Genomic DNA, 13,452 nt, shown 5'->3' on the forward strand with positions numbered 1-13,452 from the left:
TTCGGTAGAATTAAGATCTCACTTGTGGGCTGTGGAGCTCTGCTGCTAGGCAGGGTCTCCAAAGCAGCTGAGAGTTCTCTGGGGCTCCTCATTGAGCTGTGGGAGCCAGTGGTCTCCCCTCTGGTCTGGCCCTGCCGTGGCTGCCCATGGGTGGGGACACAGCAGCACACTGGCTGCTCATCACAGAAGGAAAGGCAGAAGGTGTCTCTTACCCTGTTACTCTCTAGACTTGTCGTCTCCCAGTTAGACCAAGCCTGACTCTACAGATAACCTGACATGGGAGATGAAGAACCTTCTGTAATTCTAAAAAAAAGCCACAGAATGTTCACCAATAAGGAGGTAAAATGAAATAGTAAAAAAAATCTTTGAGGAATTGTCCCAAATTTTGAATGTGCCCTGAAGAAGAGTGGAAGCCCTAGTGGAGATCTGCTGACCCTTCTAAGGACTCTCCATCCTTTGAGTAGTGAGAGGTTGCCAGCTCTGGAGAAGAGAAGAAGGAATGGCAGTTGACTGCCGGCCGGTTACATGCAACAGTCCGTATTAGGCACGTGGTGAATACACTCACTTCATCCGCATTCTTCATCCACATAGCTGTCCTGAAGCTGGTTAAGGCCTTTACCAATGGGCACCAGAGAGAGGACTTAAATTGCTTAGGCCAGAGCACCATGGCTTGGTGTGTGAAACAGGACCACTTGGATCCAGTACTGGGCTTCACTCCATTCTCTGCCTTTCTTGAAAACTGTCTCCTATCATTACTTCATTAGTGTGGCCAAGAGATCTGGACCAGGACACAACAGCTATTTACCATGAGTCAGTCTACTTGGAGTCTTTTTGATTCAGTTAAATTGGGATGAGGATTGGGATAAGCGCCGGGTGATTGATACCCATGATGCTGGCCTGAGGATCAGCTTTGTGTAGGAGGCCTTGTGTACGGAAGTCTCCATCGCTGGCTGGTGCTTCACACATGAGTCATCAGTGGAGCATGTGAATAAGATTATTGCCAAGACTCAGAGCCTTGCTGAGCAATGCTGCAAGATAACAAGGCAGGTGCTACACTCCACATAGCCCTGGGTGTTTGGCAGAGTCTGTACAGTGCAAAACACACAGTCTGTGCAGCACAGGAATCAGCTCCCACACTTTAGTCAAGTGGATGTTGGGGGCAGGCTCAGTGTATCAAGAAAAGTATAGGTAGGCATTTATTATTTATTATTTGGACCCAACATCTCTGGTTTTTATTTTAGTTGATGTATGAGTGTTCTGCATATATACCTGCATGCCAGAAGAGGTCATCAGATCCTATTATAGATGGTTGTGAGCCACCACGTGGGTGCTGGGAATTGAACTTAGGACCTCTGGAAGAGCAGCCAGTGCACTTAACCGCCCCCCCCCCCCAGCCATCTCTCCAGCCCATGGACCCAACATCTAAAAGTAAAGCATGGTTTTGATGAGGTTTAGAAAGGAGGGCAGTTGCAGGTATATGGAAGAGTTCAGGCGTCAGAGATGAAAGGGAGAGTCAAGAGTGGATGGGTCACAGAACATCTCTGAATTATATTGAGTCTGGTGCATCAGAGGCTGTAATTAGACTAGTGGGGGCCAGCTCTTGAGTGGTAGCTAGTTTGGGCCAATGTCCTCACTCTTACCATAACATAATATTCCACACATATCCAATTCTGAAGAAGAAATGGTCGTGTCTGGGATCAGGAATAATTTCAAATAAAGAACAAATCATGGAGATTGTGAAAGGGTTTGTTTGACTCACAGGATTCTGGCCTGGAACTCATAAGATAGAGAATTCTGGGGTTCGGGGTGGGGCTGGACAGTTGTAGAGTGAGAAGAGGAAATTGGGGGACGGTCATTTAGTTTCATCTTGGGCCATTGGCTTTGATATTACTATGGAACGATGTCAGGTCCAGATGTATAAGAAGTGTAAGCATGCTGGGAATAGTGGAGCACGCCTTTAATCCCAGCACTGGGGAGGCAGAGGCAGGCAGATCTTTGTGAGCTTGAGGTCAGCTTGGTCTACAGAGTGAGTTTCAGGACAGTCAGGGATACATGTGGAAACCCTGTCTCAACACACGCGCGCGCGCGCGCGCGCGCGCACACACACACACACACACACACAGTATAAACACTAATCAGAATTTACATGTCTATCTCCATCTTTTTATTCTCCAAAGCCCCATATGGTTTGTACAAAGCAGGCCCTTGAGTAGGGTGAGAACTGGGAGGGTACTGGGGAAATGAGTTGGTAATGTGCTTGTCACTAAGTATGAAGATCAGCACCCATGTAAAATCTGGGCAGACATCTACAACCCCCAGTGTTGAGGAGGGAGAAACAGCTGAGTCCATGGAGCTCATTGACCTGTCGCCCTATTCTATCAATGAGCTCCAGGTTTAGTGAGGATTCTGTCTCCAAAAAAAAAACGAGGCAGAGAGCATTTGAAGAAGACAGCTGACTAGACCTCTACACACACACACACACACACACACACACACACACACACACACACACTGCCAGAAATTATGAGCAGAACTTCATTGCCCTGAAACTCCTAGCACAGTAAAGTCTGAAGTGGACTGGGTTACTGCTGTGTGTTCACATGAAATCACACGAACATATTTTTCAGCATGGTTCCATAAGATACAAGCGGTGATGTCTGCTGCCAGCTCTGGCCACAGTCATATCCCCAAAGGAAATGGATCCTACCCCGTCGGTTGTACAGACGTGATGTTCGGTTATGCTGCTGAGGTAATGCCTTACTTTGCCTTAACCTTCAATCCTGGACTTGGCCTTGCTCGCTAGCATATGTGCTAACTTGATCCCACAGTCACCTGAGAATGAGTCATTGGCCATCCCCGTGGCCACGCCTTTTGCTACTGTGTGATTCTTCAGCTGTTTGTTGTCTCCTGATTAATTTGCTGCTGAATCTTACTTTTTCTCAGATTTTTCTTCTATTCAAAGATGGTTAGTGTTTCTTCTTCTCTCTTGTGTTATCTTCAGGCACTCAGCAGCTCGAACACTTCCGTAGACGTCTTTAGGAAAGACAGGGATTTGGGCCCGGGTAATAAAATATTCAAAGCACTGCACTTGGACTGTGTGTGATGGAGAGCATGTTCATTTCTTCTCCCAACAGAGCGTCTTCTTGAGATTGTATTACCCAGCTCAAGAGCAAGATCGCCTTGACACTGTTTGGATCCCAAACAAAGAATATTTTTTCGGCCTTAGTAAATTTCTTGGAACACCCCGTTTTGTAGGCAACATTTTGAGCCTATTATATGGTATGATTTCTATTGGTCCTGTTCTGAAGTTATATGCATATGTGTGTGTGTGTGTGTGTGTGTGTGTGTGTGTGTGTGTGTGTGTAGTATGTATACAAGAAACAAAAGTTACAAGTAGTAAGACTAAGGTTGATTTTCTCCTAAGATGGTAAGGATGGGATTTCTTTTCTTTTTTTTTAAAAACAGTGTGTGTGTGTGTGTGTGTGTGTGTGTGTGTGTGTGTGTGTTCTTATGCACACAAGTGTGCATTCATATGAAGGCCGGAGGACAACCCAAGGTGTTATTTCTCAGGAATGCAGTTCACCTCCTTTGAGACAGGCTCTCCCAACAAGCCCCAGGGACCCTCCATCTCAGCCTCCACAGCACCGGGATTACATGTGTGTGCCTGGTATTTTTATACCACCACATGCAAGGCAGACACTTTAACAGCTGAGTGATCTCCCTAGCCAGAAAGACGGGATTTCCTACGGGTTTAGGCAACACTGGGAGAAGCTAGGGCTCTTTATCATTTTACAAATTCTGATTTGGATGCCATGGGATGGGATGGAGTAGGATGGGGATGTTATATTTGCCTTAACATCTTCTTATACCTGAGCCTCAATTTCCCTTCTTACATCCTGTGGTGGAAGCCACAATGTGGTCAGAGTAGCAGATTGTCTGGTGGGATCATTGCCTGAACATTTCATGTCAGAAGAAAATAGAAAAATAGAAGCTAAGCCCAGCTGACCTCTCACTTATCACAAGAGACCTCAGTTCATGCCCATCACCACCCCCAAAGGACTCATTTCTCTCCTATAGTCTGAGACAGTCATCATTTAATATGTCTGTAGTATACCAAGGGAGACTTTCCGTTCCTAACATTTGTTAGATCAGGTGAAAATTGAGCCTGTGTTAATTACACCTTCAAATTTTTCAGCTTTGGGAATTTTCTTTATCTTTAGGTTTTCATAAGAATTGCTTTAAAGTAGGAAAATACTCTAAACTAGAAAATACTATTGCAGCTGGGCTGTGGTGGTGTACGCCTTTAATCCCAGCACTTGGGAAGCAGAGGCAGGCAGATCTTTGTGAGTTCGAGGCCAGCCTGGTCTACAGAGCGAGATCCAGGAAAGGTGCAAAGCTACACAGAGAAACCCTGTCTCAAAAAAACCAAAAAAAAAAAAAAAAAAAAAAAAGAAAAAAAAAAGAAAATACTATTGCATAGTGTGGAGTAATTTATAAGCCACGTCCATAACAACCAACACATTCAGTCTTCCTGACCAAATGTTTGTTTATGATAAGAAAATGACGTTCAAATGGCCATAACAATAATGATGAAAGCAACTAAGATGTGAAGGAAGGGAGCTGACATTTTTCCAGTTTTAAGCTTTTTATGGTACTTTATATATAAAAATGCTTTATATATAAAACCTAATTAGTTATCAGTTTCATTAAAACTGTCTAAGATCACAATGACTCCTACCATTTTGTAGGAGAGGAATCTGAAGCTGAGAAGCATGCCTAGCTAGACAGTGGCAGTCTCATGAAAAGCTCCCTTTGGTGTGTGAATTCCCCATCTCTCCATCTTTTGCTGGACTGTGATCATCACGAGAGGAGAGTTTGGTGCTCAGGTCCTGGCTGTCAGCATAATGATTTCCTGGATGGTTAGTTTTAAATGAAATATTCAGCGTTATCTCAATACCTCAAAGTAGAAACAAGTAGTGTCCTTCTAGAATATGCCCGTAAGTAGGACAATCTCTCCCTGTGAGGTCAGTGGCAATGAGGACCGACTAGTAATTGATGCACTTATGGGGAAAGGCACATGGAAGTCCCTGGTTGGTGAGTATTTAGTATCTGGCTTTTAAAGTGAGTATACAAATTTATAAAATCATAGTTAAGACTCCATGGATTGGGGATTTTGTGCTCAGAAGATGTAAATTAATTAGCTAGCAGCATTCAAGCCAGAGGAAACATTGATTTACCTCCCACTATTGTCTAGGTTCAAGGACAACACCTGCAAGCTGGAATTCTCCTCCAAGGACTGGTGAAAAATATCCACTCATTGTCTTTTCGCATGGTCTTGGAGCGTTCAGGTAATGCTTGGGAGACCAGACAGTTTTAGTTCTAAGCCATCACCGACTAGATCTATTTCTTAAAAATAAAAAGTCAGATTTCAGAATGTAATGTTGGTGCATGTGGGGCTGGTGGAAAGTTGGGTATTATCTGTCTTCAGCACTGGATTCATAGTCCAGAAAATTATTTGATTTTTTGCTACAGTAGTGATCGGCAACTGGGAATTCGCGAATCAAACCTAGCCAGCCATCTGTATAAAAGCTATCTTGCAGCAGAGCTCCGTGCATTCAGCTTTCACACTGTCAATGGCTGCTACAGCAGAGTTCAGATGTGTTCCTTACAAAGCTGGAAGCAGTTACTCTGACTGCAGCAGGCAGGTCTTCAAGTCTACACAGTGGATCACATCCCTTCCCGTGCCTTCAGCAGTAGCAAACACAGTTCCTAGACACCCCTTTTGTATTTCTACGGTCATTGACTATGGAACACATGATGTGAGATAGAGAGCGTAGAAAATGGCAATGGAGAAGAGTGGGAATGTGACTGTCCACAGTTATTTACCCCCCCACCCCCAGTTTTACCATTCCCAGAACACCAAGCGTGTGTTGAGTAGTTACACTGCTTTAAATAGGGTCAAGGCACTGAAGATACATGTGCTCCCTTGACCTTAGTGGTGACCACCTTTCACAGGTAAAGACCCACAACTGAGAAGACTCAAGGGCCCAAAGCAGGACAGGCAGTTAGGAAGTGAGGGAACCTGACCTACCTTCCTGTGTACTGTCTCCCTGTGTGTGTTACCTTGTCAAACGTTTCTGGAGCTGTGGAGATGGCTCAGTGGTTGTAAAAGCGCATATTGCTCTCACAGAGAACCCAAGCTCCTAGCCCAGGGCCCATGTCGGGTAGCTCTCCACTACCTCTGACTGCAGCTCCAAGGGACACAGTGCCCTCTTCTGGCCTTCACATGCACCTGCACATACATGCGCCTATACATATACACATAAATAAAAAAATTTAAATCTTAAAAAAGAAAACCTTACGTTCCCTACCCTAAATGTAAGTTTTTGTTCTTAGCTCTATTTCATAAGTGATGACACAATCTAGTAGCTATCTAAAAATCAGATAGCTAATAAATGACAAAGATTTAACAACTTCAAAATTTAGTTCGGGTCACTTTATCACTGAGCTGTGTCCCCAGCACATGAGAACGGCTTTTGGATATGGCCCCCACATTGGCCTTTGATAAAGAAGGTGTTTTTGCGTGTCACTAGACAATGGACAGTCAGATACTTTTCTGAACATTTCCGAAGAGGAAAGGGAAGTCAACAGATAAGAGGAAAGTTGAGTCAAGGATGGAGCTGAAGAAGACAGTCAGGTGAGGGATGAAAGAGAATAATTAACCTGTTGTAGAGATGGTCCTGCATCAACTCTAAAAGTCATTATTTGGAATCACTTTGACATTAACTCTGAGTTTCATTAATTCAGCATTCTTGACCGTTTAGACCACTTAACTGCTTGCTTTAGAGGCCTTATCCTGTGTACTATAGGATGCTTAGCAGTGTGCCTCTGCTCACCAGATGCCAGAGGAAATAAAACACCTCCAGACACTGCCACATGCCACATGCCTCCTAAGGGGTAAGCCCTTTGAGGACCAGAGCTGCCCAAAGTGCTGATGCAGGGTGTAACGGTCTCCATGTTCCTCGTTTTCTCAGTGGACTTGGGTTTGTAATTGTCATTGGTAATTGCTTCCCTCTTTTTGTTTTCCAGAACAATCTATTCTGCTATTGGCATTGGCCTGGCATCTTATGGGTTCATAGTTGCTACTGTAGAGCACAGGTATGTTCCTGTGTATGTCGAATACAGAAACAAAATAAAGTATGCTATTGTTCTTAACTCTACCTATAACTGTTCTCTAAGCTCATAAAAACCATGGGTGGAATTTTACATGATGAAAAGAAAAAGAAAATGTCAAGATCTTCAAGACAGTTCATGTCCTGAGAGCAATAAAGTCTGCTGTGGACTAAACTGCAGTGTTTCAGACACTATCTCAGTCCTTTAGAATTTGTAAAAATTCTATGTGATGGTTATTTTATTCGTGTCACACAAGATTGAAATGGAGGCACTACAGGCAATTTACCCAAAATCATTTTACCTGAAATACCTAAATCTTTTAGGTGCCAGTGCTGGAATTGGATTTCAGAGAGTTTTGTGTTATTTTTGTAGTACAGGGGATTGGAAACAGGACATTGTGCGGATTAGGCAAGCACTTTACCACGGAGAGCGGCTTTTCAACGTGGTCCCAATGTTGCCTTCTAGGATTGCGATAATGGAGGGGTTATTTGCATGTCCCTAGACACTGGACAGGTAGAGCCTTCTCTGAGCACTCCCTTGGAATCCTCTTTTACTTGTGGAGGGAAAAAGTAGAGGAGAAGAGGAAAGAGAAGTCAACAGAGGAGAGGAAAACTGAACAATTGAGGAAGGCGGTCAGATGAATGGAGCATAATCAAATCTGTGTGTGTTGTAGAGACGAATCTGCATCAGCAACTTACTATTTTGAGGACCAAGCGGCTGCAAAAATGGAAAACAGGTCTTGGATTTACCTTCGAACCGTAAAACAAGAGGAGGCGGAGCGGGTCCGGAAAGAGCAGGTACGGTTCAGGGAGGGAAGAGGCGCCTCGGCCTTCAGAGCACAAAGAAAATGACGACGTCTGTTAAATGTTAGCCGCTAGCTCGCCCACTTACCCGCAGGTCTGTCGGAAAGCTCTCCAAGTGGAGAAAAAAAATTTTATTAAAATGTCTGTTTCACAGAAAACAGACAAAATTACTCTGAGAAATGACAATGCCACTCAGAATTCTCTTCTGTTAAAGTGTCTAGTTTTGGAATCTCAAAACCGATTTAAAAAAAAAAAAAGATGACTAGATGTATTATTTAAAAGGTTTCGGAGAGGTTACATAGGTTGCATACAATAGTCTAAATGTACAGGCCTTGCCCAGAACTCAGGAGGCAGAAGCAGGCAGACCTCTGTGAGTTTGAGACCATCTACATACTGAGTTCCAGGTCATCCAGAGCTACATAATGAAACCCTGTCCACTACCTCCCCTCCCCCACCCTAAAGAAATGTACAAGCCTTAAAATCCGCCTGTCTGTGAATGTTAGCTCCATGACTTGGCAGTGGAACGATCCTGGCCAGTAAATCTTGTGCCTTGACATGTTACAAAATAGTGATTAACGATATCTGTCTCTCATGGTCATTGGAATAATTACTTGAGATAAAGTATACCGGCTGCTTCTTTATCTTGGGTGTGTTAGATGTGGCAGGATATTTAGACCCACACACATTTCATTGAAGTAGGCTACGGCACTATGGAATCTTCCCTTCCAGGAAGCTCAGAAAGCTGCAAGGACTCACAAGGTCCCTCCCTGAGGTTGCACAGGTAGGGAGCACCTGACTGCTCTACTGCTCGAAGGATGGAGCTTTTGTGAGTCACCACTCACGCCCATGTAAGCGACCCTGATACACTTACCAGTCCACCAAGCTAGGCTTGGGACTCAGTGGAATCACTTTTTGTTCTGTTGGCATCCTCTCTGAGATGGGTAGACTTTGTTCACATGTCTCCACTATTAGTGTACAAAAATAGAAATCCGAACAAGTCACATATCAGGGAAGCAAGAGGCGAGCTGAGTCTAGCTGCAGCTGACACCCCCATCACAGTGCTAGCTTGTATCCCTGTTTTTTTCACTGAGGTGTTTGCAGTGTGTAACTAACCATTCTCCCACAGGCAACCCTACACAAATGTTGAAGTGTTACAATATCTTATGTATCATTTCCTTCTAATTATTGTATTAGGTGCGGCAAAGAGCAAAAGAATGTTCCCAGGCTCTCAATGCAATGCTTGACATTGAACATGGAAGCCCAAAAGAGAACATACTAGGTACAGACTTTGATTTGAATCAGCTGAAGGTGAGCGTTTAGCAGAGCTCTTTCTTCCTTGGACTGTGATTTCATATTGTTCTTTGTTGGCTGTTTTTCTGCTACATTGCAAGGTAGATGATAAGAAACTTTGTGATAGATGGCTAGGATTGTCAACTTGACCCAGTCTAGAATCACCTAGAAAGGGAGACTCAATGGGGGATGGTCTACACTGGGTTGGCCTATGGGTATGTTTGTAGGGGATTGTCTTAATTAAGTTCACTGATGTGGGAAGTCCACTGTGGGCAGCACTAATCCCTAGGCAGGGAGTCCTGAACTGTGTAAGAGTAGAGAAATGTAGCTGAGCACGAGTAAACAAGTAAGCTAGCAAGTGAGAAACCATGAATACATTCATTTCTCTCTGCGGTTGATTATTGACTAGCTATTTTAAATTCCTGCCATCTTGACTTCCACGCCATTATGGACTATAAACATAAAATTGTGAGCTGAAATAGACCCTTCCTCATCTAAGCTGCCCTTTCCCTACCCCCCAGGATATTTTACCATAGCAATAGAAATAAAACTAGACCAGAACGTGCATGTGTGCACATACACCTCCCCCCACCACACACACAATGCACACAATGCAGGCAGCAGTGAAACCTGCACCAGGTTGAATTGTAAATAAAGCTGTCACTTTGGACTGAAAACAGTAATTACATGTGGCTCAACTTCCTACTTTCAAGGGAGGTATAATTTGTTGGATAGTGATGGCATCATTTTAAGCTTGATCTTGAAGAGCTGGCCAAATGTTTTGAATGATGTTTTTTTTAGGGGGGGTGCAAGTGTGAATGGTATGAAGTGTAGGTTGGAGGGCAGGGTGTAGAAGAACTAGAAGCAGTTTAGTTTAAAGTTAAGATGATGGGCTCTTCTCTAGATACAATCAAGAGTTGGCTATCAACAAGCCACCTTACTGCAGCCTGAGAGACCAGCTGCCAGAACAGCTCTGGGGTTGCAGATAGAATGCCTTCAGAATAGGGGGACTAGGACTAATTCTTATTTATCTGAGGGAATAGAAACTCACAGATGTACTGAGGATCATGCTATTTCTCTCAAGTTCTTCTACTTCCTTTCTTTGTTCTGCCTCCCCTTATATAGCATCCCAATGAAAATCAATAAAAAGCTGCATTTTAGGGTCATAGTACATCCTTGAGCCAACGATAAGGAGCAGAGCCATTTACCATGGCAACGCATAGGCAGGGACATGGTGTTTGGCACTTTCCGGGCAGTGGCATTGAAAGTGTCCCAAACCTAAAAATATGTTTGTTTGTTTGTTTTTTACCCTGCTTGCAACTCCTGATCATGAGGAAGGGAACTTGTAACTCTTTATTCAAGGCTGTGAGGCCAGACCATCCTCTGTAGCTCTGGCTAATTGTGTAACTTTCCCCACAGTCAGCTGGACATAAAACTATTTCTCTCAGGACTTGGCTAATTGATTAATTATTATTTGGACCTAAACAATGGACAGTTAGTTAATTGACCCTTGAGTCTTGTAGTAAGAATCTGAGGTTAGAAGTTCATGCAGAGAGTTAATGCTTGAGTAGTTTGTGTAGGGCGTTAGTCATTGGTCTGAGTGATCAGCCAGACTTTTGGCAAGCAGGGAAACTGGCACCAAAGTTGCTTCATGGCTGACCTTGGTTCTACAATAAGACACCTGGGAATTTGTCCTTGTGTATTTTCTGTGGAGGTTTATCTTATGAGGTACTCAGTCTAGTTTGAATTTGCTCTCAGGCCCCAAATCAGCCAATTGTATGTAGCTTGTCATAGAACTGAGAAGAAATTGCTGTTTTCTTTATGTCAGTCTGAGCTAATGATAAAGAACAGGGCCTAAGTGTCTTACAGTCCTCATGGAACAGTAGATCTAATTATGAAGCATATACTAGTGCATTTTCTATTTATCAAAATTATATAGCTTAATGAGGAGTCATCTTTAGACAGTCCACAGAATAAATACCCAAAATTGAGATGTAATCATGAGATTACATGTACATATTCCATGAAAATGCATGGTAATAGGGAGTTTCCATGGCTGTTTTTGCACATGCAAATTTACAGACAGAAGCAGCCAGTTTTCAGAGTCTGTGTCCTGTGAGCCTTGCTTGAACGGGCTTCCTCCATCAGAGAATTGTTCATCTGGTGGGTTGACATCTGAATTATCAATTGCCGTTCTCTGTATTTGCATATGGCCTGTGACAGCTCGTGACACCACCTCCTCCTGTCTCCATGCCTCTGTACATGTTCCCTTGGCCTGAGACAAACACTTCCTGTTTACTAACTCCTGTCTAACCTTCAACACTCCAGTCGGATGTCACCTGCTCTGAGAGGCTCCTGTGGACTCCACGGCCTTTGCAGAGCCTGGGTTAGCTATTGTACTGCCATATATGTGCTCCTGGGCCCCAAGGCCCCAAATGCTTTGTTGCGTGGTATCGGATCGAAAGTTTCTATCACTTTCTTCCATGATAAACTGTGAGCTCACTAAAGTGAGACTACAGTGTCGGACATGGGAGATACTCAATAAATATTCTTAGAATGAATAAACTAATAAACATGGATGAGGTGGGATGGAAATCAGCAGAGGGGCTCAGTTTCAGTGTGGATGATAAAAACTGGTAAGTTTACCTCTGAATGTCTGTCTGTCTGTGTCTATCTCTCCCTCTCTCTCTCTGTGTGTGTGTGTGTGTGTGTGTGTGTGTGTGTGTGTGTGTAAGTATGAGATAATGTTTCGGGGCTGGAGAGATGGCTCAGAGGTTAAGAGCACTGCTTGTTCTTCCAAAGGTCCAGAGTTCAATTCCCAGCAACCACATGGTGGCTCACAACCATCTGTAATGAGATCTGGTGCCCTCTTCTGGCCTGCAGGGATATGTGCAGACAGAACACTGTATACATAATAAATAAATAAACCTTTAAAAAAAAGAGAGAGATAATGTTTCATACTGCCCAAACTGGCTCTAGTGTACTTGGCTTCACACAGGCTACTCTATGTAGTCAGAGATAACCTTGAACTGATCCTCCTGCCTCCACTTCCCAAGTACTTGGATTAAAGGCAGGTGTCACTATATTTAGCTTGCTTCTGAACTTCTCCAAATTGTGTGTGTGTGTGTGTGTGTGTGTGTGTGTGTGTGTGTGTGTGTTCTATGTTATGTCCTCAAGGTACTTAACCAGACCTGAAGTGAATAATGATTATATAATGGACAGAATTATTTAATGTACTCTTCTAATGCCGGGTGAGTTGCTGACTCACTGTCCTGCTTTATCTACCCAGGGTGCTATCGATGTGGATAAAATAGCGGTGATTGGACACTCTTTTGGAGGAGCAACAGTTATTCACACCCTTAGCGAAGACCAGAGATTCAAGTAAGAGACAAAACAAGACAACCGAAAATGACTGGAATAGAGGGCAAGGTGACACACAGAACAGGGAACTGTTTTCTGAAATTCTAGTGATTAAGGGATCTTTCGGGTTTGTAAGTCTTATTATATTTTACATTTCTTTGTTTCATTTTCCGTGTATGGATGCTCTGCCTGCGTGTATGTGTGTGTGCACCATGTGCACGCTTTGTTCTGAAAGAGCTCAGAAGAGGGCATCAGATGCCTGGAACTATAATTAGGGTTAGTTGTGAGCTGCCATGTGGGTGCTGGGATTTGAACCTGGGTCCTGGGCCAGAGAAACAGGTGCTCTAAACCACGGAGCTAGCTCTCCAGCTCAAGCTTTGCTATTGTTCTTTGCTTCATTGAGTTGCTACATTTTCCTCGGCAGAGGCCATTTATTTGTCCTGCTCCTAAAACCTTCCCCTTGCCGTTGTGATAGAGCAGCAGTATACAGGGATGCACAGGCACCTCTGCAGTAGGGTACGGAGCCCTTTGTGTGTATACCTGAACAGTAAGTACACTGGTCACCTCCATAGTAGGGTACGGAGCCCTTTGGACGTACACCTGAGTAGTGAACTGGGTCACATGGTAGCTCGATGTTTAGCTTTTAGAGAAGCCTCCATATTGATTTCCAGTATACCTGCAGCTGTTCATGCTTCTACCAACAGTCAACAAGGCTGCCTCTCTCCCCACACCCTTGTTGACATTTGCTGATTCTCACTGGCATGAATGAAATGGTCTCTCCAAGACATTTTAGTCTGCACTTCCCTAAAGACTAAGGAGGTTGAAC

At 43.8% G+C, this 13,452-nt stretch overlaps 1 protein-coding gene across 4 annotated transcripts in view; it reads left to right on the top strand.

The window, feature by feature from the left end:
• Pla2g7 (phospholipase A2 group VII) overlaps positions 1-13,452 on the top strand; it is a 46,083-nt gene that overhangs the window by 25,268 nt on the left and 7,363 nt on the right. The window contains exons 1-8 of one of the 4 annotated variants that reach the window (XM_059281303.1): positions 46-339; positions 2,628-2,749; positions 3,135-3,279; positions 5,255-5,348; positions 7,090-7,158; positions 7,847-7,970; positions 9,171-9,284; positions 12,556-12,647. In XM_059281303.1, the coding sequence (XP_059137286.1) occupies positions 2,654-2,749; positions 3,135-3,279; positions 5,255-5,348; positions 7,090-7,158; positions 7,847-7,970; positions 9,171-9,284; positions 12,556-12,647 (734 nt within the window). In that variant the 5' untranslated portion in view covers positions 46-339; positions 2,628-2,653. The other 3 variants (XM_059281302.1, XM_059281304.1, XM_059281301.1) reach the window with 3 other exon arrangements.

The sequence above is a fragment of the Peromyscus eremicus genome, chromosome 16_21 (genome assembly GCF_949786415.1).
Source record: "Peromyscus eremicus chromosome 16_21, PerEre_H2_v1, whole genome shotgun sequence".
NCBI lineage: Eukaryota > Metazoa > Chordata > Mammalia > Rodentia > Cricetidae > Peromyscus > Peromyscus eremicus.